At 43.7% G+C, this 24,855-nt stretch overlaps 1 protein-coding gene across 4 annotated transcripts in view; it reads right to left on the bottom strand.

Annotated features, from left to right (window-relative positions):
* LOC110509879 (protein unc-13 homolog B) overlaps positions 1-24,855 on the bottom strand; it is a 129,791-nt gene that overhangs the window by 86,458 nt on the left and 18,478 nt on the right. For all 4 annotated transcript variants that reach the window (XM_036967423.1, XM_036967424.1, XM_021591059.2 and 1 more), the window contains exons 3-7: positions 11,980-12,079; positions 5,706-5,823; positions 5,352-5,475; positions 3,442-3,515; positions 2,840-2,885 (exon numbers count right to left, since the gene is read on the bottom strand). In XM_036967423.1, the coding sequence (XP_036823318.1) occupies positions 2,840-2,885; positions 3,442-3,515; positions 5,352-5,475; positions 5,706-5,823; positions 11,980-12,079 (462 nt within the window). The remainder of the gene's footprint in view (positions 1-2,839; positions 2,886-3,441; positions 3,516-5,351; positions 5,476-5,705; positions 5,824-11,979; positions 12,080-24,855) is intronic.

Here is a 24,855-nt window from a genome sequence, read left to right as displayed (position 1 = left end):
ATTTATTTAGCTAAACACTGAAATATTACATTTACATGAGTATTCAGACCTTGTACTTTGTTGAAGCACCTTTGGCAGCGATTACAGCCTCGAATCTTCTTGGGTATGACGATACAAGCTTGGCACACCTGTATTTGGGGAGTTTCTCCCATTCTTCTCTGCAGATCCTCTCAAGCTCTGTCAGGTTGGATGGGGAGCGTTGCTGCACAGCTATTTTCAGGTCTCTCCAGAGATGTTCGATCGCGTTCAACTCCGGGCTCTGACTGGGCCACTCAAGGACATTCAGACTTGTCCAGAAGCCACTCCTGCGGTGTCTTGGCAGTGTGCTTAGGGTCATTGTCTTGTTGGAAGGTGAACCTTCAACCCCAGTCTGAGGTCCTAAGAACAAATTTTCATCAAGGATCTCTCTGTACTTTGCTCTGTTCATCTTTCCCTCAATCCTGACTAGACTCCCAGTCCCTGCCGCTGAAAAACATCCCCACAACATGATGCTGCCACCACCATGCTTCACCGTAGGGATGGTGCCAAGTTTCCTCCGGATGTGACGCTTGGCATTCAGGCCAAAGAGTTCATTCAAAGAGACCATTCTCATGGTCTGAGAGTCCTTTAGGTGCCTTTTGGCAAACTCCAAGCAGGCTGTCATGTGCCTTTTACTGAGGAGTGGCTTCCTTCTGGCCCCTCTACCATAAATTCATGATTGGTGGAGTGCTGCAGAGATGGTTTTCCTTCTGGAAGGTTCTCCAATCTCCACAGAGGAACTCCAGAGCTCTGTCAGAGTGACCATCAGGATCTTGGTCACCTCCCTGACCAAGGCCCTTCTCCCCTGATTGCTCAGTTTGCCTGGGTTGCCAGATCTAGGAAGACTCTTGATGGTTCCAAACTTCTTCCATTTAAGAATGATGGAAGCTACCGGGTGGGGTGTGGGGGGGGGGGGGGGGGCATGAAATGCTGCAAAAAAAAATTGGTACCCTTCCCCAGATCTGTGCCTCGACACAATCCAGTCTCGGCGCTCTACGGACAACTCCTTCGACTTCATGGTTTGTTTTTGCCCTGACATGCACTGTCAACTGTGGGACATTATATAGTCAGGTGTGCCTTTCCAAATCATGTCCAATCAATTGAATTCACCACAGGTGGCCTCTAATCGAGATGTAGAAACATCAAGGATGATCAATGGAAACAGAATACACTTGAGCTCAATTTTGAGTCTCATAGCAAAGGGCCTGAATATTTATGTTGTTGATAAATTTGCAAAAATTCCAAAAAACTGTTTTCGCTTTGTCATTATGGGGTATTGTGTGTCGATTGCTGAGGATTATTTTCTATTTTTTCTAATTTAAAACAAGGCTGTAACAAAATGTGGAAAAAGTCAAGAGGTCTGAATACTTTCTGAAGGCACAGTAATTTATAAATGCCACCTGAGCTTAGATTAACTGTCATACCACATCAGAACCCAAAATATAAGCTTGTTATACTCAAATGTTTGTAAACAAACAAAGCATATCCTCAAAACATGGTTAAAACTATCAATTTGACATCATGGACTGTCAGTCCTTGCATATGTCATTGTAAATAAGATTTTGTTCCTGACTTGGCTAGTTAAATAAAGGTTACCGTTTTCATTTTTTTTTTTTTTAAATACATAACTCTGTCTATGAATTTGAGTGGTTACATTTCTCTAGCCCCATTCCTCAGCTTTTTACCAAAAACACAGGCGGGTGACAGCTTTGTTTCAATTAAGGATTCCTGCTTTAAATACAGCCAAAAATGGACACTCCAGTCAAAAAGTGATATTCCAAAATGACTGCGTTAAGTAACTCAATTGCAATGTTGACATAAGGGAATTCTCTCTCCTTAGTGACCCAGACTCAATTTTGGCATCAGACAGGTCCTGACAGGTCCTGAGACAGTTCCTGAGTGGCCTGCTTAAGGGGACATAGGCCTTATCGCTCCAGACGTATATGTGAGATAAATAGATAGCTCAGGACAAACTGATGTATTGTTAGCATCTCTAAAAATCAGAGGGGAAAACAAGTTGTCAAGGTGACACCTGAACACAGGCTGGCAAACCGTGCGGTTGCATCTCACAGACATCTGTTCAGGAAGTCAACTGCCACTATGCTTTATCAAGGTCACCCGCTGACTACAAAAACATAGATCTAGGCCTAACTGCTATTGTCCAGTTATGTTTCCATAGAAGTAGTAATAATAACCAGATTTGTGTTTCCATGTCCTGTGGGGAAATTGATATAGATGATGAAACTCAGATGGCATGAGGTGTAGTGCGATGAGGTGGGGCTGGGGGATATTTCCCCTGGCTGTAGCGACTATTGTTGGTGCTGGAAAACATGCACAAAGCATTGAGGATTGGCCAAGGTGAAGCTTTGGGAAGGTTTAGAATTCATCAGAAAAAGACTGTGTATTACATACTCAGTGTGTCAGTCCATCCAAAATAGTTGCCTGGTGAGGGTGTTGGCGGAGAAGTGAGAGGTAGTGGAGAGTATGCAAAAACAGTGCCTGACGTGGGAGGGGGAATTATGACCATAACATACACAGTGGACAAACAGAGACACCACTAGCAGACATGCATGAACGTGGCATCCCTGTGTTGACATTCTTCATAACTTTGGATAAGTAGTGACTGTTCTGGAAAATTAAGATTGGATAAAAGGCTTACTTGATGTCAACTCTGAGCTAGGAGATTTACACATAACTCAGGAATAGGACAAGGAAATAAATAACATAAAAAGGCCAAACTAATGGAAGACAGAGGGAGCCAAGGCTGATGAGAGAGCTCCATCTAGTGGGATATTATGGAGTGGAAGTCAGTCCCACTCACAGCATTGGGAGGCAGCGGGAGGCATGAGGCGTCTCTGGACCTCATCCTGCAGAGGGTACCAGAGAGAGGAAAGGAGACAACAAGAATTGTGACCTCTGACCATCATAATACACAAAAACAAAATCATCATCCTCAACACCAAACTCAAACTCCTGCATTTGTCATAATATTGTCATCACCACCATGACTTCAATGCCACTGCATGCAATAGTTCGACCTACCATCTACGTTATCACTTCAGAGCACACAGTGATAAACACACGCTCATGTCAATACAGTACCTAACCAGAGTTTTCTGTGACATGCAAAAGCGAGGTGTGGAAAATGTCAAATGACAACAGGGTTAGTCGCATCTTCCATTTCCATGTATTTTACCGTGTGCTAGTGAATGCAGAGAGCCAAGTGTAATCTGGAGATAAGGTTACAAAATATTCAACCGCATTGTACTGGGAACTTTACAATTTGTAAACATAGAGAGGGTATTTTCGAAAATACTTCACCTCTGTAACTGCTTGAAATATAAATAGGTAGAATTTGTTGCTACATTTTTGACATACATGTTCCTGGTGAAATAGCGCCTTAGCATGTAGGGTAGGCCTTACCTCATCATAGATCCTCATAGTGTTGATGCGATCCAGCTTGCCGGTCCAGTACTGCGCCTCGTCATCTGGGATGTCTGATAGAGAGGGGAGTACACACACAGAGTGGGATGACTGGTGAGCTGCATCCTTCCCTACCCCATACCATCCTAAACCATCCACTCTCCAACATGCTGCTATTATATATTCATGGTCCTTTTAAATATATAATGAGCCACTTAGGAAAGAGACATTAAAAATAGTTGGCTATGCCCTGAAACTGTACTGTTGGGGGACAGGGACCATGAATGACAGGGCTCCACTGTAGTAATGTTTGTCATGACAGATGCAAATGATTGCACAGAAGAGCACAAGACAATGACGTTAGTACTGACAGGGATAGAACTTCACAGTGACATAAGCGCAGAGAAATAGACTTCTAGAGACTGCAAAACTGTGCAAACCTTAACTTGATGACATTACCAGCCTAACAACTGACAAAAATGTGCAGACAGGTAAATTATACATTGATGCCTCCTACCAAACCACTGGTCTGTTAGAGCAGACCCCCTCTCCCTCCCTGTGACCTGATGTCCCATGATCCTTTACAGAGAGACACTGGACATTAAAGTGTTTCCCCTATATTAATTCAACATTTAGCCTATATTAATTTATCATTCCCCTATATTCATTTACAGCAATAGATTTTTTTTAAACAATTCTAGGGGAAATCCTGGACTTTAAAGAGAGCTGAACACAAATACGCCAGAGGTTCAAAGGCAGATGAAACCAAACCCCTGTCCTGGTGAAAGAATGGGATCAGTGGTACACAGAACCCAGACAAACACACAGCCTCCCTTCCCTACCGCTACCTTCAAAGGCCTGCCCTTAAATACCTGAAAGCTGCTCTAGTCCCTCTCATAGACAAACACTTTTAACTTATTGATCTTGTTTAGTCCCCTCCTGTACTCCCTGTTCACCCATGACTGTGTGGCCAAGCACAGTTTTTGATTGATTGATTTATTTGACATAAAAAGTAACAATTTTTCTCCCCAATTGGTAGTTACAGTCTTGTTCCATCGCTACAACTCCCGTACTGACTCGGGAGAGGCGAAGGTCGAGAGCCGTGCATCCTCCAAAACACAACCCTGCCAAGCTGCAGTGCTTCTTTAAAAAATGCACGCTTAACCTGGAAGCCAGTGTGTCGGAGAAAACCCAGTACACCTGGCGACCGTGTCAGCATGCATGCGACCCGGCCCACCACAGGAGTTGCTAGTGCATGATGGGACAAGGCTGGCACACAGCTGGAATCGAACCAGGATCTGTAGTAACGCAGCTAGAACTGAGATGCAGTGCCTTAGACCACAGCACCACTCAGGAGGCCTTTTTTTATGTTTTACTTTCGTTTATTTAGTAAATATTTTCTTAAACTGCATTTTTGGTTAAGGGCATGTAAGTAAGCATTTCACGGTAAGGTCTACACCTGCTGTATTCAGCGCATGTGACAAAAAACATGTGATTTTATGCACACCGACACCAATACTGGCAAAGTTAAGGGACAGCGATGTAGAAAGTGATCCGTAAATTACATAACTGTTCGCTACGCAACCTGCTGGGATTTCAACCAATCCCTATCAGGTGTGGTGGCATATGTTAAAGCACAGGTCACTGGAGAAGGCTACTACTGTATAATCATTACTGTATTGTGCCCTATACATGTTCCATCTACAAAAACAGACCTATAACATTTCAGCATCATACACCATACCAACTGTAGCTACTGTAACTGTAGACACAGTTTGATGGACAATGGACCCTGGTACACAGTACAGAATCAACAAAAACATTTAAAGAGATAACATATGATATAAAATAGATATCCTATGGGAAGCTAAGTGCCCAACAGAAACATTGTGATCAATATAACATTTTACCAAAGGGCAGCTCAAAGTGGGAGTCCAGAAGAACCTGGTGGTGTGTTGGGTTCTTGGTGCCGTAGATCTCATCAGCCTTCATCAAAACCTCAGCATCCAGGAAGGTCCAGTCCCCTGAGCCCTCCTGAGGGAAGAGAAAGGGCTAGGTCCGAGGTCATAGACAGAGAGACCAGAAACTAACTGGGAGGTGAACCAGTGCCCAAACTACTCTGTACATGTTTTATATAACATTTGAACTGTGTGTTGTAAATGTTGGTTTTCAACATCGGAGCTGGATGTGTGTTCTCTAAATGTTTTGGCCAGTTGTGTTGGTGGTGTGTAACGTTGTATGAGTGCATCATCTGCCCCTCTCACCTCCTCTGACTGGCGGATGCTCTTGAGGGGGATCCAGGCAGTCCCCAGCATGGTGTCCCAGATAAGGCCTTTGTTCCACACCTCCACAATGAGGCCCAGGTCCAAACAGTTGATCTCACTGGAAAAACAGGAGAGAGAGGCAATAAAGGAGAGGGGGTCATAATCAACTCTCATTCAATACAGACACACAGTTTAATAGAGCGACAGATCAGTAGAAAGAAAGCGACACAGTGATTGTCTAACAAATGTATAATGGTTTCATTCACTATGTGTTGAGTCACCTCCATGACATTGAAATAATTATTACAGAAACTATGGCTAAGCGCCGTCTGGCTGTTCACTGATCCCTTGGTCTTTGATTAGGCCTATGCATCATGTCAGATGTCGTGATGCCTTCCATCCTTAATTTGCCATTTGAAAAGGATGCAAATACAGCTTGCTGACAACAAAAGAGCATCTCACTTGAAAGCGACCACTGCTCATAATTTCTTCATCTCATTTGCGGCACTTCAAAAGGAAGATGAGAGAAGAGATACTTATCAAAAGTGCACTGCCCTCAGTAAAGGTGGCAGTAAGAGCGAGCCCAGGTGCAAACAAAAATATTCTAAACAACTAACACTAAAGGCGATGTACCAAATGAAGACAACACTATTACTGTAATGAGCAGACCAATCACCTTCACATCTCTTTGGCTCTTACGTGGCCACAGTGAATGTAAACATGTACTTGTATAAACTGCTTACAGTCATATAGTACTTTTATAAAACAAATATAAAAAGAATGAGTAAACCATTTTTAACATTTCCTAAAAAATATTAAACCAAGACTCTTTTTGATCAATCACACACACCGACTTCACTTTGAGCTCTCTCTATCGTTCCGCATCATGGAAACACAAATTAAAGAACCCATAGACCCACTCCACCATGAAAACAGCATTCAAAAATCCATTAATAGAGAGATAGAGATCAGTAGAAAGACAGCGACACAGTGATTGTCTAATAAATGTATAATGGTTTCATTCACTATGTATTGAGCTACCTTATCCCAGACCTGCTTTTTTGGACTCTCTCTCTACCGCACCTGCTGTCTATTACTCTGAATGATCGGCTATGAAAAGCCAACTGACATTTTCTCCTGAGGTACTGTACTGACCTGTTGCACCCTCTACAACCACAGTGATTATTATTATCTGACCCTGCTGGTCATCTATGAACGTTTGAACATCTATAATCTCCACACGGCACAGCCAGAAGAGGACTGGCCACCCCTCAGAGCCTGGTTCCTCTCTATGTTTCTTCCTAGGTTCCAGCCTTTCTAGGGAGTTTTTCCTAGCCACCATGCTTCTACATCTGCATTGCTTGCTGTTTGGGTTTTAGGCTGGGTTTCTGTACAGCACTTTGTGACATTGGCTGATGTAAAAAGGGTTTTATAAATACATTTGATTGATTGATTAAATAATGTTCCATTTGAGCTCCCCATTGTTTGTGGAGTGAGATGGGAATGAACAGGCTCCTGCAGCACAGGGACACAAAGGCTTTGGAAAACGCTTGAAAATAAGCACTACACAGAACACCTTGTATTCTACTGCATTTATTATTTTTCCCATTACTTTCTAAAAGACACTCAAAAAGCAGGGGTAGGATGGAGTAATGCCTAACTGATTGTCTCCATGGCAACCAGATGAGTGTTTTGAGGCTTCATTCAACCATTTTTCTATGGCTGGCCATGCTTTCCACCTGGCTACCCCTACCCCGGTCAACAGCTCTGCAACCCCACAGCATCTTGCCCAAGCCTCCTCCATTTCTCCTTCACCCAAATACAGATAGCTGATGTTCTGAAAGAGCTGCAAAATCTGGACCCCTACAAATCAGCTGGGTTAGACAATCTGGACCCTCTAAAATTATCCGCCGCAATTGTTGCAACCCCTATTACTAGTCTGTTCAACCTCTCTTTCGTATCGTCCGAGATCCCTAAAGACTGGAAAGCTGCCGCAGTCATCCCCCTCTTCAAAGGGGGAGACACTCTAGACCCAAACTGTTACAGACCTATATCTATCCTACCCTGCCTTTCTAATGTCTTCCAAAGACAAGTTAAACAGATCACCGACCATTTCGAAACCAACTGTACCTTCTCCGCCATGCAATCTGGTTTCCGAGCGGGTCATGGGTGTACCTCAGCCACGCTCAAGGTCCTAAGCGATATCATAACCGCCATCGATAAAAGACAATACTGTGCAGCCGTCTTCAACGACCTGGCCAAGGCTTTCGACTCTGTCAATCACTGCATTCTTATCGACAAGACTCAACAGCCTTAGTTTCACAAATTACTGCCTCGCCTGGTTCACTAACTACTTATCAGATAGAGTTCAGTGTGTCAAATCGGAGGGCCTGTTGTCCGGACCTCTGGCAGTCTCTATGGGGGTGCTACAGGGTTCAATTCTCGGGCCGACTCTTTTCTCTGTATACATCCATGATGTCGCTCTTGCTGCTGGTGATTCTCTGATCCATCTCTATGCAGACGACACCATTCTGTATTCTTCTGGCCCTTCTTTGGACACTGTGTTAACAAACCTCCAGACAAGCTTCAATGCCATACAATACTCCTTCAGTGGCCTCCAACTGCTCTTAAATGCAAGTAAAACTAAATGTATGCTCTTCAACCAATCGCTGCCCGCACCCGCCCGCCCGTCTAGCATCACTACTCTGGACAGTTTCTGACTTAGAATATGTGGACAACTACAAATACTTAGGTGTCTGGTTAGACTGTAAACTCTCCTTCCAGACTCACATTAAGCATCTCCAATACAAAATTAAATATAGAAACAAAGCATCATTTCACAACAAAGCATCCTTCACTCATGCTGCCTAGCATACCCTCGTAAAACTGACTATCCTCCCGATCCTTGACTTCGGCGATGTCATTTACAAAATAGCCTCCAACACGCTACTCAGCAAATTGGATGTAGTCTATCGCAGTGCCATCCATTTTGTCACCAAAACCACATGTACTACCCACCACTGCGACCTGTATACTCTCGTTGGCTGGCCCTCGCTTCATATTCATCGCCAAACCCACTGGCTACAGGTCATCTATAAGTCTTTGCTAGGTAAAACTCCACCTTATCTCAGCTCACTGGTCACCATAGCAGCACCCACCCGTAGCATGCGCTCCAGCAGGTATATTTCACTTGTCATCCCCAAAGCCAACTCCTCCTTTGGCCGCCTTTCATTCCAGTTCTCTGCTGCCAATGACTGGAACGAATTGCAAAAATCACTGAAGCTGGAGTCATATCTCCCACACTAACTTTAAGCGTCAGCTGTCAGAGCAGCTTAGCGATCATTACACCTTTACACAGCCCATTCGTACATAGCCCACCCAACTACCTCATCCCCATGTTGTCATTTATTTTTTTGCTCCTTTGCACCCCAGTATCCCTACTTGCACATTCATCTTCTGCACATCTATCACTCCAGTGTTTAATTGCTAAATTGTAATTATTTCGCCACCATGGCCTTACCTCCCTAATCTTACCACATTTGCACAGACTGTATATAGATTTTTCTATTGTGTTTTTGACTGTACGGTTGTTTATACCATGTATAACTCTGTGTTGTTGTTTGTGTCGCACTGCTTTGCTTTATCTTGGCCAGGTCGCTGTTGTAAATGAGAACTTGTTCTCAACTGGCCTACCTGGTTAAATAAAGGTGAAATATATATATCTATTTTTAAATTCAAGCACAGAAACATTAAGGCTCTCCTCTATGTCACTTCCTGGAGCACCCTGTTGCGGAAACAGTGAGAGACAACACAATCAAAGACAACACCATCACATTCAGTGTAAACATAAGCCATCAGTTCAATGAGACAATCTCATGAAGGCTCTTAAACATTACATAGGCTAAGCTCTAGCAGTGAACACAAAACACCCCCAGCGTTGTATTTGTATCCCTAAAGAACAATATCCTGTCTCTAATGACTGAGCAGCATAGCACAGGAGCTATGGAAACAGCTCTAGAAATAAGGTGAGCTGGGGTGTACGGTGTATATATTGATCCATAGCTTTCGCTACATTCCCGTTTTCTGTCAGCCCTGGTGGCCTGAGCCGGTCTCTTGGTGGGGATGGCCATTATCTCACAAGGAAATTGTAGTCTGGACTGGACTCTAGTCTCCAAGGCCCTCTGGCTAGCATAGAAACAGAAGCCTGGCCTGACAAACCAAAATACCATTTGGCAATCTGCTATCTCATTAAGAGGAGAAAGGTGCATCCATCCACTTAAGTACTCTGTGAGTCAATTACATAGTATGCAATCAAAATCAATTATGTGAATCTGTTACATAAAAGGTTGACCCACAGAACCAACAGGCTACAGCTTTCTGGCAAGGAAACACGTCATTGGAGAAGAAAGAAATCCAGCAGAGCCAGTTTCAAGTTAACAGTAAACTTCAGACTCGCTGACAAGTGCTAATGCATTGTGTTTCATGAACAGTACTACAGAACCAAGCATTTACACTCAGAAACATCCTTGAAACAGATGTGGAAAAATATCATAAAAATTGCATACACAGATGCGCACACACAGGAGTAAGCCTAGAGCTAAAAACTGCCCAGCCTACATACGGAACACTGAAAAGAGGAAATTAGATGAGTAACCATGAGGAAGTGAATAGTTGTGAGAAAAGGTAAGCTAATTTTCCCGAAACAACAACCCACCTGGCAGGCAACAACGGGGACAAAACATTCCTGGAAATCCCCGACTGTGGCCTGCTCTCACATATTACTGTCTGAAAATCATAAACCTGAACTGTAGCTACATAGCATTAGCACCAGAGGCAGACTAGCTGCCCTGCTCTCACCTGTCTGAGTGGAAGAGTACTCAGGTGGTTGCGTCTGCTGCATAATTCCAAAAGACAGTCAGCCTTAATCAAATAAAGGTGTTAGTGGCTGAGCATGGAGGATATACTGTACTGTTACAATAAGTCTGTTGAGCTCAGAGCCATAGACCCTCCCTTCATCGTTCCTCTCTGATCATCATTTAAACAAAACAAACCTGATGTTACCTGATTCTATGTTGACACTGTATGAAAATGTGACACTTGACACTTACAGAGCCTCCAGACAGACTACTGGTATTCTATCCGCCACACACAGCAAGTATGTTGTGGCTTATACGACATACACTACATGACCAAAAGTATGTGGACACCTGCTTGTTGAACATCTCATTCCAAAATTATGGGCATTAATATGGAGTTGGTCCCCACTTTGCTGCTATAACAGCAGGGAAGGCTCTCCACTAGATGTTGGAACATTGCTGAGGAGACTTGCTTCAATTCAGCCGCAAGAGCATTAGTGAGGTCGGGTACTGATGTTGGGCGATTAGGCCTGGTTCGCAGTCTGCGTTCCAATTCATCCCAAAGGTGTTTGATGGGATTGAGGTCAGGGCTCTGTACAGCCCAGTCAAGTTCTTCCACACCGATCTCGAAAAAAACATTTGTGTGGACTTCGCCTTATGCACGGGGGCTTTGTCATGCTGAAACAGGAAAGGGCCTTCCCCAAACTGTCGCCGCAAAGTTTGAAGCACAGAATCGTCTAGAATGTCATTGTATGTTGTAGCGTTAAGATTTCCATTCACTGGAACTAAGGGGCCTAGCCCGAAACATGAAAAACAGCCCCAGACCATTATTCCTCCTCTACTAAACTTTAAAGTTGGCACTATGCATTGGGGCAGGAAGCATTCTCACAGGATCCGCCAAACCCAGATTCATCCATCGGACTGCCAGATGGTTAAGCATGATTCATCACTCCAGAGTACACATTTCCACCGATCCATAGTCCTATGGTGGCGACCTTTACACCACCCCAGCCGACGCTTGGTATTGCGCATGGTAATCATAGGCTTGTGTGCGGCTGCTCGGCCATGGAAACACATTTCAGGAAGCTCCCGAACAGTTATTGTGCTGATGTTGCTTCCAGCGGCAGTTTGGAACTCAGTAGTGAGTGTTGCAACTGAGGACAGACGATTTTTACGCATTATACGCTTCAGCACTCAGCAATCCTGTTCTGTGAGCTTGTGGGGCCTATCACTTCGTATTAAAAATGTGTGTGACTGTCCTGTGTATCAGTGTATCAGTGTTCCGTTACTTGTCGTGTTTTGTGGATGTCTGGAAGAGAAGCTACTGCAAAATTATTTGGGGATCCAAATAAACAAAGACTGAGTGCATAGGACAGGAATAGAGAGGTCTAAGAAGTGTGTGGTTACTGGTCACTTACAACATGAAGTCCTGCTCCCAGCATGGCTGGTCCCCTCTCACGGTAATGGAGGTGCTCTTGACATTCTGCACCTTCAGCGTCACATAGCTATTGAACTTACCTGCAACACAGAAAGGAGGGGAAAAGAGGTGAAAAGCATGCATATAATGAAATGAAGTAATGGTGGGAAGAGGTACTGATATTTAATATTCGTACTAACAGTACTTATGCTCACCACATTACAAAGATAGATTGTCATGTTGAAAGGAAAAAAAGAGTAGATTACTGTGTACACGTAGGAGACCAAGTCTCCATACTACTTTGTCTTTATAGGACATGAGCAGTAATCTGCATGACGTCAAATGATTTGCCAGGTGGAGAGCTTCTGTGTACAGGTAAGAAAGACAATTGTGGTGGCAGACGTAGCAATGATGGGATAGTAACAGTAGATAATGCTAGATTGGCCAACTGCTTCACTTTGACTTTGTGTGACTGAAGGACAGTCGGCGACGTAGGTGAGAGTGAAAGCAGATAAGTCAGTTTCCCCATCCCTTCCCCCCACCGCCCTGCACCCAGACCAATTCACTGACCCTGGTAATCTCACTACAGAGGAGTGCCACACAGCCAGGCAGGCAGCAGATATAGCCTAGCCATCCATCCTCTCTCCTGGCTGATGTGATTCACTCACTGCAGAGCAGCCACCCTAAAATAGCTCTGGGCATGATCACCATTTCACCTCTGACACTGAGACATAGGCCAGTACAGTAGGACTACGTGATGCAGAGACAGGCGAGACCAGCTTCTACAGCAGAAAAGGTCTCTGTCATCTCTCATACCATCAATTTAAAGACCAAGGTTAAAAGACCTTGTTTGATTTATAAACATATTTAAAAGTCATCACTGTGAAGCAGGTAGTGGCAAATCATTTCATATTTATTGTAGGGGCAGATGTGGTGGCACCACAGGTCACAAAGAGGTGGGGCCAACTTCTTTCTCATGATCATGACCAGTTAAAACTGCACTCTTGTTGTCCCATTAGGTCTTCTTTTTTTGCCTTTCCAGTAGCCCAACATAGCTACACTGGGGTGTTGCAAAATCTATAGTTTTTTTTTCTGCTACAATGAAAGCGTACATTTTGGTCAGGGTGAGCAGAGCGCAAGTCACTTTATCCTATTGCTCTCATAGCAGAAGTCCATCTAGCACGCTGGGGGTGATGAAACAACAGAACTCCATTCATTTTCAATAAGGGGAAGCGAAGTGGGCGGGGGACCGTTGGTTGATGCGAGCATGGGTGAGGGAACATGAACAGGTTGGGACCAAAGTTGGGAAAAGCTGAACTTTTGTTGCGTGCGCTGTGGTGCTATTGACCAATCGAAGCTCACAGGATTGGCTGTAGATACCTAGCACTACCCATCTTGTTAGAACCGACATGAGGGTGAAGCTTGCGTGGCTATCCATGTAGTGGATCATTGGCTGTCAGGCCTGCTGTCAAGCATGAGTTGCACGTCAAAAAAACTTGAAAACAGAACTAGAATGGAATTTTAAGCTTGAACAGCGCAAGCCTCTGCTCCATGCCCAGGTTTCTGATTATTCTGGCATGAGACCAAGTCCATATTATGGCAAGAACAACTCAAATAAGCAAAGAGAAACAACAGTCCATCAATATTTTAAGACATGAAGATCAGTCAATCCGGAACATTTCAAGAACATTGAAAGTTTCCTCAATTGCATTCGCAAAAACCATCAAGTGCTACGATGAAACTGTCTCTCATGAGGACCGCCACAGGAAAGGAAGACCCAAAGTTACCTCTGCTGCAGAGGATAAATTCATTGGAATTATCAGCCTCAGAAATTGCAGCCAAAATAAATGCTTCACAGAGTTAAAGTAACAGACCAATCTGAACATCAACTGTTCAGAGGAGACTGGGTGAGTCAGGCCTTCATGGTCGAATTGCTGCAACAACAAAAAACACAACTAAAGGACACCAATAAGCAGACACTTGCTTATGCCAAGAAACACGAGCAATGGACATTAGACCAGTGGAAATGAGTCCATATTTGAGATTTTTGGTTCCAACCGCCGTATCTTTGTGAGACGCAGAGTAGGTGAACGGAAGATCTCCACATGTGTGGTTCCCAACGTGAAGCATGGAGTAGGTATGATGGTGCCTTGCTTGTGACAGTGTCAGTGATTAATTTTGAATTCAAGGCACACTTAACCAGCATGGCTACCACAGCATTCTGCAGCGATACGCCATCCCAGCTGGTTTGTACTTAGTGGGACTATCATTTGTTTTTCAACAGAACAATGACCCAACACACCTCCAGGCTGTGTAAGGACTATTTGACTAAGGAGAGTGATGGAGTGCTGCATCAGATGACCCGGCCTCCACAATCACCCGACCTCATCCCAATTGAGATGATTTGGAATAAGTTGGATGCAGAGTGAAGGAAAATGCTTAGCATATGTGGGAACTCTTTCAAGACTGTTGGAAAAGCATTCCAGGTGAAGCTGGTTGAGAGAATGCCAAGAGTGTGCAAAGCTGTCATCAAGGCAAAGGGTGGCTACTTTGAAGAGTCTAAAATATATTTTGATTTTTTTTAACACATTTTTGGTTACTACATTATTCTGTGTGTGTTATTTCATAGTTGATGTCTTCACTATTCTACAATGTGTAAAAATAAAGAAAAACCCTTGAATGAGTAGGTGTGTCCAAACTTTTGACTGGTACTGTATATTATTTAGTATATGTAAAGTCAAGATTAAATCAATAAATAGTCTGATGGGTGACAATATTAGCCTATCATTTGTGAATGATATATTATCACATGTGAATTATGACCCGCATAAGAAACAATGCCTTTTTTTGTGACTTTTTCTAATCATAGTTGCACACCTCATGTAGCCTAGCCCATAGGCATATGTGTTTTAATAAGGTTTGTATCACAACTGAAGTGGCCAAATAACTAATTAAAATTAAGCACATTAATCCGCTTTACAAGTGGTGTAGAGCCTAACTGGCATACATTAGCAGCGTGAGTTTCTAGTTTTGGGAAGATAATTTTCACCATAAAAAAGCACCTTTATAATAAAAGCATTACATGCATAATTGCATTTGCGGTCACTTTTGATAATGGTGTTTTCCGTTAAAGGAACATTTGCGCTTATAGCTGCACTTATAATGTGAAGAAATAGCCTAAGAGTTTAACATTTTAAGCTAAACGTTCTGATCTGTTGCGTCAGCCACATTGCATAAAAAGTATTTTTTGATGGTAGTCGTTGTATTAATTTGGGATCAATCACATCCCACAACTGTCCCAGACTATGTTTGGAATATTTATTTCTTGCACAGAATAGGTCGACTGTTGTACTATGAAGGATAGGTTGACATAGGTTAGTGCTTTTGATGTTCGTTAGGCCTACTCATCTTGTTGGCTGACGTAAAGTAAAATGTGGACAGTTCTTCAATATGCACACAGTGGCGTCCCCGATGTGTGTCTTCACTTATAGTCGGTTAGAAAGACCCTATCACCTGACTGAGAGCCATGTGAGTGGGAGGTGGTTCGAATTGCGCAGCACACTCAGGGAGAAGGGCACAATGCTGCACTCCAGGCCACAAAAGGCCTGGATTTTTTTAGGGTGCATTACAGCCACAATGAGGATGCTGCCATGATATTCGAGGCATTATCAAGTGCTTGTCAAATTGTGAATAAGTGACTGATGTAGTGTGTACAGCCTGCGCAAAAAACAAAGCAGAGCTCATGACTTTCAAGTAACTTTTTTCAAATCATCATTAGTCTCATCATTCCGCTTTACAATGTATTAAAAATCAAAACATAAAGTTACTAAACTAAAGTTGCATTAATAACTATAAATTAAGCATATAGGAGTACATATTTCTTTGTTAACCGGTCAATACTGAATCGCCGCATGTGAGCATTCCCTCAAATCATTTGGAGAAAATATTTCCATTTTTTTCAGCTTTGTTCAATTGTATTCTTCATACAAAAAAAATAGATTTAAAAAAAATAATGCCACAGAATTATGAGCAAATCTTGTCTGCTAAATTAACTAGTGTAGCCCACAGCCATTTGGCATAGCCACATCAGGACAACTCAGAGGATGCTATTCTTTTCTTCTGAAATAGACTACATTTTCTTCATATCATGCTTCTTTAGACCGGTCTAAATAATGGATTTATTGTGAAGGTGTAGGCTATATTACATGGATTTATTAGACTTTTTTAAATGGCTTGTAGATTATGTGTTGAAGCCAGGAGATACTAAATGTGTTTATATTAATTTAACGGTCATTTACCGAGAGACTGACAATTATTTCCTTGACAATCACCGGCTGACAAAATTTTGTGACCGTCACAGCCCCAGTGCAACCCAATAATAGGAATGTTAATGTTTTGACTTACAGGGGAATTCTGTTATAGACAGAGACAACTGCGATGAGACAATAGGACTAACAGGGTGGAGCAGGGGCTGCGTCATGTAGGCCTATATAGGCTACATCTGTAATTCAAAAGTTACAGGTGCACATTAACACAGTCCAGTCTATGTCATCACTATTTGTTGATGTGATTAATTCCAGTCAATCATTTTGTATTAAAAAAGGCCTAGTTAGCCTACCAACCAAAGTTAGAATATAAACCAAATTTGATCACATTCACATTCTATTAACACAAATAAATTGGCTTTGGCTATAAATATATAACGTTACCGCTTCGTTTCCCCTGACCAAATTGGACAGATCGCTAATGTTTAGGTGTAGGCTGCTACAACATTTCTGTAAGGAGTTTTTGCTTGTTCTTTTCCCATTAACCAGTAGCATACCACCCTGCATACCACTGCTGGCTTGCTTCTGAAGCTAAGCAGGGTTGGTCCTGGTCAGTTCCTGGATGGGAGACCAGATGCTGCTGGAAGTGGTGTTGGAGGGCCAGTAGGAGGCACTCTTTCCTCTGGTCTAAAAAAATATCCCAATGCCCCAGGGCAGTGATGGGGGATGTTAAACGGGTGTCCTGACTCTCTGATGTCATTAAAGATCCCACGACTCTTATCGTAAGAGTAGGGGTATTAACCCTGGTGTCCTGGCTAAATTATCAATCTGGACCTCAAACCATCACAGTCACTTAATAATCCCCAGTTTACAATTGGCTCATTTCTCCCCTTTCTCCCCAAGTTGTTGCTGCAAATGAGAATGTGTTCTCAGTTAACTTACCTGATAAATAGTTGGCTAAAATAATACCAGTTGAAAGTGTGCTCTGTTTTCTATATATGTGCGCCATGCGCAACCTGAGATTTCCGTGGATCTGAATAGTCAACACACACACCTTTATGTAGGACTATCTACCTGGGAAAAGATACATGGTCACTTGACTTCCCAATGCCTCTCCACAGTGGCAAAAAAACATTTATTTTGCCATGGACACAAAGCTTCAGTTCAGTCAACAGAGCTGGTACACAATGAGAATGTGTGTAAAAAACGATACCCGATGTTTTCAATTTTAGCGGTCTTTTAAGCATTGTAGTACATTGTAGTACAGCGCGGCTTGGAACGGAACATACCGGATTTCGGCCGCTGGCTCTGGACATCCATACCTGGATCTCACAGCTAGCTAGCTGCTATCCGTGTGACTATCGGCTTTCGTCGATTCCGGAGCTAACATCAATTGTTCCGGAGCTAGCCAGCTGAAGAGTTCCATCAATCACTCCTGGGCTGCAGTCACCTATCCGGACCCGTTTTGCTGCCTACGCGGAGCCCCACCGGGCCTTCACAGCTGGACTGCCGACGTTGTCTACCCGAGGGAATTGTCCGGCTGGCTCCTCCGGCGCAACGTTGCCTGGGCGCCCATCTGCGGCCTGCTAGCCGTTGGCTATCTTATCGGCTGCTCTCTGAATAGACAATCTGACAAAAAAAAAATTATTTTTATTTTTTATTTTTTTTTATGTATTTATTTTTCTTCTTGGGCCTCTATAACTATATCTATTGTTTTTATTTTTGTTGTTGTTGTGTGATTTGGATTAATCCCCTCTACCACAGGGAAACCCACTAATCTACTGACGGAACGCAAGAGTTGGCTAATAACAGACCTCCATCCTATGCTAGCTTGCTCCTATGCTAGCTTGCTACCGATTTAGCTGTCTAAATCGCCGTGACCCCCAACCAACCTCTCCACTCACTGGACCCTTTTGATCACTCGACTGAGCATGCCTTTCCTTAATGTCAATATGCCTTGTCCATTGCTGTTCTGGTTAGTGTTTATTGGCTTATTTCACTGTAGAGCCTCTAGTCCTGCTCGTTATACCTTATCCAACCTATTAGTTCCACCACCCACACATGCAATGACATCTCCTGGTTTCAATGATGTTTCTAGAGACAATATCTCTCTCTTCATCACTCAATACCTAGGTTTACCTCCACTGTATTCACATCCTACCTTACCTTTGTCTGTACATTATACCTTGATGCTATTTTATCGCCCCCAGAAACCTCCTTTTACTCTCTGTTCCAGACATTCTAAACGACCAATTCTTATTGCTTTTAGCCGCACCCGTATTCTACTCCTACTCTGTTCCTCTGGCGATGTAGAGGTGAATCCAGGCCCAGCCTAGCTCCACTCCTATTCCCCAGGCGCTCTCTTTTGACGACTTCTGTAACCGTAATAGCCTTGGTTTCATGCATGTTAACATTAGAAGCCTCCTCCCTAAGTTTGTTCTATTCACTGCTTTAGCACACTCTGCCAACCCGGATGTTCTAGCTGTGTCTGAATCCTGGCTTAGGAAGACCACCAAAAATTCAGACATTTTAATTCCAAACTACAACATTTTCAGACAAGATAGAACTGCCAAAGGGGGCGGTGTTGCAATCTACTGCAAAGATAGCCTGCAGAGTTCTGTCCTACTATCCAGGTCTGTACCCAAACAATTTGAACTTCTACTTTTGAAAATCCACCTCTCTAAAAACAAGTCTCTCACCGTTGCCGCCTGCTATAGACCACCCTCTGCCCCCAGCTGTGCTCTGGACACCATATGTGAACTGATTGCCCCCCATCTATCTTCAGAGCTTGTGCTGCTAGGCGACCTAAACTGGAACATGCTTAACACCCCAGCCATCCTACAATCTAAACTTGATGCCCTCAACCTCACACAAATTATCAATGAACCTACCAGGTACCTCCCCAAAGCCTTAAACACGGGCACCCTCATAGATATCATCCTAACCATCCATCCTAACTTCTCCCCAGACCTGACTGCCCTTAACCAACACAAAAACATCCTATGGCGTTCTGCATTAGCATCGAACAGCCCCCGTGATATGCAGCTGTTCAGGGAAGCTAGAAACCATTATACACAGGCAGTTAGAAAAGCCAAGGCTAGCTTTTTCAAGCAGAAATTTGCTTCCTGCAACACTAACTCAAAAAAGTTCTGGGACACTGTAAAGTCAATGGAGAATAAGAACACCTCCTCCCAGCTGCCCACTCCACTGAAGATAGGAAACACTGTCACCACTGATAAATCCACCATAATTGAGAATTTCAATAAGCATTGTTCTACGGCTAGCCATGCTTTCCACCTGGCTACTCCTAACCCGGTCAACAGCACTGCACCCCCCACAACAACTCGCCCAAGCCTTCCCCATTTCTCCTTCTCCCAAATCTGCTCAGCTGATGTTCTGAATGAGCTGCAAAATCTGGACCCCTACAAATCAGCCGGGCTAGACAATCTGGACCCTTTCTTTCTAAAATTATCTGCCAAAATTGTTGCCACCCCTATTACTAGCCTGTTCAACCTCTCTTTCGTGTCGTCTGAGATTCCCAAAGATTGGAAAGCAGCTGCGGTCATCCCCCTCTTCAAAGGGGGTGACGCTCTTGACCCAAACTGCTACAGACCTATATCTATCCTACCATGCCTTTGTAAGGTCTTCAAAAGCCAAGTCAACAAACAGATTACCGACCATTTCGAATCTCACCATACCTTCTCTGCTATGCAATCTGGTTTCAGAGCTGGTCATGGGTGCACCTCAGCCACGCTCAAGGTCCTAAATGATATCTTAACCGCCATCGATAAGAAACATTACTGTGCAGCCGTATTCATTGATCTGGCCAAGGCTTTCGACTCTGTCAATCATCCGTTTTGTCACCAAAGCCCCATATACTACCCACCATTGCGACCTGTACGCTCTCGTTGGCTGGCCCTCGCTTCATACTCGTCGCCAAACCCACTGGCTCCATGTCATCTACAAGACCCTGCTAGGTAAAGTCCCCCTTTATCTCAGGTCGCTGGTCACCATTGCATCTCCCACCTGTTGCACACGCTCCAGCAGGTATATCTCTCTAGTCACCCCCAAAACCAATTCTTTCTTTGGCCGCCTCTCCTTCCAGTTCTCTGCTGCCAATGACTGGAACGAACTACAAAAATCTCTGAAACTGGAAACACTTATCTCCCTCACTAGCTTTAAGCACCAACTGTCAGAGCAGCTCACAGATTACTGCACCTGTACATAGCCCACCTATAATTTAGCCCAAACAACTACCTCTTTCCCTACTGTATTTAATTTATTTATTTTGCTCCTTTGCACCCCATTATTTTTATTTCTACTTTGCACATTCTCCCATTGCAAAACTACCATTCCAGTGTTTTACTTGCTATATTGTATTTACTTTGCCACCATGGCCTTTTTGCCTTTACCTCCCTTATCTCACCTCATTTGCTCACATCGTATATAGTATTGTTTATACTGTATTATTGACTGTATGTTTGTTTTACTCCATGTGTAACTCTGTGTCGTTGTATGTGTCGAACTGCTTTGCTTTATCTTGGCCAGGTCGCAATTGTAAATGAGAACTTGTTCTCAACTTGCCTACCTGGTTAAATAAAGGTGAAATACAAATAAAAATAAATCAAAATAGTAAACACACATACACGTTGCGGTCTAAGGCACTGCATCTCAGTGCAAGAGGTGTCACTACAGTCCCTGGTTTGAACCCAGGCTGTATCACATCAGGACGTGATTGGGATTCCCATAGTGCGACAAAGTCATTGTAAATAAGAATGTGTTCTTACCTGACTTGCCTAGTTAAATAAAGGTTACACACACACACACACACACACACACACACACACAAACACACACAAAAGACCAACAAGTTATTTTGTTGGCATTTACATACAGTGGGGCAAAAAAGTATTTAGTCAGCCACCAATTGTGTACCTATGATGAAAATTACAGGCCTCTCATCTTTTTAAGTGGGAGAACTTGCACAATTGGCGGCTGACTACATACTTTTTTGCCCCACTGTATACTTTTCGTAGCTGTTTATTTACCAACACAGACAGATGCTGGCACTAAGACTGCACTCAGTCAGCTGTATAAGGAAATAAGCAAACAGGAAACCACTCACCCAGAGGCGCCGCTCCTAGTGGCCGGAGATTTTAATGCAGGGACACTTAAATCAGTTCTACCAATTTCCATCAACATGTTAAATGTGCAACCAGAGGGAAAAAAATTCTAGATCACCTGTACTCCACACACAGAGATGCGTACAAAGTGCTCCCTCGCCCTCCATTTGGTAAATCCGACCACAACTATATCCTCTTGACTCCTGTTTACAAGCAAAAATTAAAGCAGGAAAGACCAGTGACTCGGTCTACAAAAAAGTGGTCAGATGAAGCATGTGCTAAACTACAGGACTGTTTTGCTATAACAGACTGGAATATGTTCCGGGATTCTTCCGATGGCATTGAGGAGTACAACACATCAGTCACTGGATTTATCAATAAGTGCATCAAGGATGTCGTCCCCACAGTGACTGTACGTACAGTGCCTTGCGAAAGTATTCGGCCCCCTTGAACTTTGCGACCTTTTGTCACATTTCAGGCTTCAAACATAAAGATATAAAACTGTATTTTTTTGTGAAGAATCAACAACAAGTGGGACACAATCATGAAGTGGAACGACATTTATTGGATATTTCAAACTTTTTTAACAAATCAAAAACTGAAAAATTGGGCGTGCAAAATTATTCAGCCCCCTTAAGTTAATACTTTGTAGCGCCACCTTTTGCTGCGATTACAGCTGTAAGTCGCTTGGGGTATGTCTCTATCAGTTTTGCACATCGAGAGACTGACATTTTTTCCCATTCCTCCTTGCAAAACAGCTCGAGCTCAGTGAGGTTGGATGGAGAGCATTTGTGAACAGCAGTTTTCAGTTCTTTCCACAGATTCTCGATTGGATTCAGGTCTGGACTTTGACTTGGCCATTCTAACTTCTAACACCTGGATATGTTTATTTTTGAACCATTCCAATGTAGATTTTGCTTTATGTTTTGGATCATTGTCTTGTTGGAAGACAAATCTCCGTCCCAGTCTCAGGTCTTTTGCAGACTCCATCAGGTTTTCTTGCACAGTGCTCCTTGTGATGTTTAAAGCTTGGGAAATATTTTTGTATCCAAATCCGGCTTTAAACTTCTTCACAACAGTATCTCGGACCTGCCTGGTGTGTTCCTTGTTCTTCATGATGCTCTCTGCGCTTTTAACGGACCTCTGAGACTATCACAGTGCAGGTGCATTTATACGGAGACTTGATTACACACAGGTGGATTGTATTTATCATCATTAGTCATTTAGGTCAACATTGGATCATTCAGAGATCCTCACTGAACTTCTGGAGAGAGTTTGCTGCACTGAAAGTAAAGGGGCTGAATAATTTTGCACACCCAATTTTTCAGTTTTTGATTTGTTAAAAAAGTTTGAAATATCCAATAAATGTCGTTCCACTTCATGATTGTGTCCCACTTGTTGTTGATTCTTCACAAAAAAATACAGTTTTATATCTTTATGTTTGAAGCCTGAAATGTGGCAAAAGGTCGCAAAGTTCAAGGGGGCCGAATACTTTCGCAAGGCACTGTACATACCCCAACCAGAAGCCATGGATTACAGGCAAAATTCGCACTGAGCTAAAGGGTAGAGCTGCTGCTTTCAAAGTGCGGGACTCTAACCCGGAAGCTTACAAGAAATCATGCTATGCCCTGCGACGAACCATCAAACAGGAAAAGCATCAATATAGGGCTAAGATTGAATCATACTACACAGGCTCCGACGCTCGTCTTATCTGGCAGGGCTTGCAAACTATTACAGAATACAAAGTAGTCTACAAATCACTTCTATGCTCGCTTCGAGGCAAGCAACACTGAGGCAGGCATGAGAGCATCAGCTGTTCCGGATGACTGTGTGATCACGCTCTCCGTAGCCAACGTGAGTAAGACCTTAAACAGGTCAACATTCACAAGGCTGCGGGACCAAACAGATTACCAGGACGTGCGCTTCAAGCATGTGCTGACCGACTGGCAGGTGTCTTCACTGACATTTTCAACATGTCCCTGTAATACCGACATGTTTCAAGCAGACCACCATAGTCCCTGTGCCCAAGAACACAAAGGCAACCTGCCTAAATGACTACAGACCCGTAGCACTCACGTCCGTAGCCATGAAGTGCTTTGAAATGCTGGTAATGGCTCACATCAACACCATTATCCCAGAAACCCTAGACCCACTCCAAGTTGCATACCGCCCAAACAGATCCACAAATGATGTAATCTCTATTGCACTCCACACTGCCCTTTCCCACCTAGACAAAAGGACCACTTATGTGAGAATGCTATTCATTGACTACAGCTCAGCATTAAACACCATAGTACCCTCAAAGCTCATCACTAAGCTAAGGATCCTGGGACGAAACACCTCCCCCTGCAACTGGATCCTGGACTTCCTGACGGGCCGCCCCCAGGTAGTGAGGGAAGGTAGCAACACATCTGCCCCCCAGGGGTGCGTGCTCAGTCCCCTCCTGTACTCCCTGTTCACCCACGATTGCATGGCAAGACTCCAACACCCTCATTAAGTTTGTAGACTACAACAGTGGTAGGCCTGATCACCGGCAACAACGAGACAGCCTACAGGGAGGAGGTCAGAGACCTGACCGGGTGGTGCCAGAATAACAACCTGTCCCTCAACGTAACCAAGACTAAGGAGATGATTGTGGACTACAAGAAAAGGTGGACCGAGCACGCCCCCATTCTCATCTATGGGGCTGTAGTGGAGCAGGTTGAGAGCGTCAAGTTCATTGGAGTCCACATCACCAACAAACTAGAATGGTCCAACCACACCAAGACATTCGTGAAAAGGGCACGACAAAGCCTATTCCCCCCCAGGAAACTAAAAAGATTTGGCATAGGTCCTGAGATCCTCAAAAGGTTCTACAGCTGCAACATCGAGAGCATTCTGACTAGTTGCATTACTCCCTTTTATGCAATTGCTCGGCTTTCGACTGCAAGGCACTAGAGGGTAGTGTGCACGGCCCAGTACATCACTGGGTCTAAGCTGCCTGCCATCCAGGACCTCTACACCAGGCGATATCAGAGGAACCCTAACAATTGTCAAAGACCCCAGCCACCCCAGTCATAGACTATTCTCTCTACTACCGCATGGCAAGCGGTACCGGAGTGCCAGGTCTAGGACAAAAAGGCTTCAACAGTTTTTACCCCTAAGCCATAAGACTCCTGAACAGGTAATCAAATGGCTACCCAGACTATTTGCTTTGTGTGCCACCCACCCAAACTCTCTTTTACACTATTGCTACTCTCTGTTTACCATATATGCATAGTCACTTTAACTATACATTCATGTACATACTACCTCAATTGGTCCGACCAATCAGTGCTCCCGCACATTGGCTAATCTGGCTATCTGCATTGTGTCCCGCCACCCACCAACCCCTCTTTCACGCTACTGCTACTCTCTGTTCATCATATATGCATAGTCACTTTAACCATATCTACATGTACATACTACCTCAAATCAGCCTGACTAACCGGTGTCTGTATGTAGCCTCGC

The sequence above is a fragment of the Oncorhynchus mykiss genome, chromosome Y (assembly GCF_013265735.2).
Source record: "Oncorhynchus mykiss isolate Arlee chromosome Y, USDA_OmykA_1.1, whole genome shotgun sequence".
Lineage (NCBI taxonomy): Eukaryota > Metazoa > Chordata > Actinopteri > Salmoniformes > Salmonidae > Oncorhynchus > Oncorhynchus mykiss.
The sequence above is the reverse complement of the archived record's forward strand: the minus strand, read 5'-3'. Positions and strand labels throughout refer to the sequence as shown.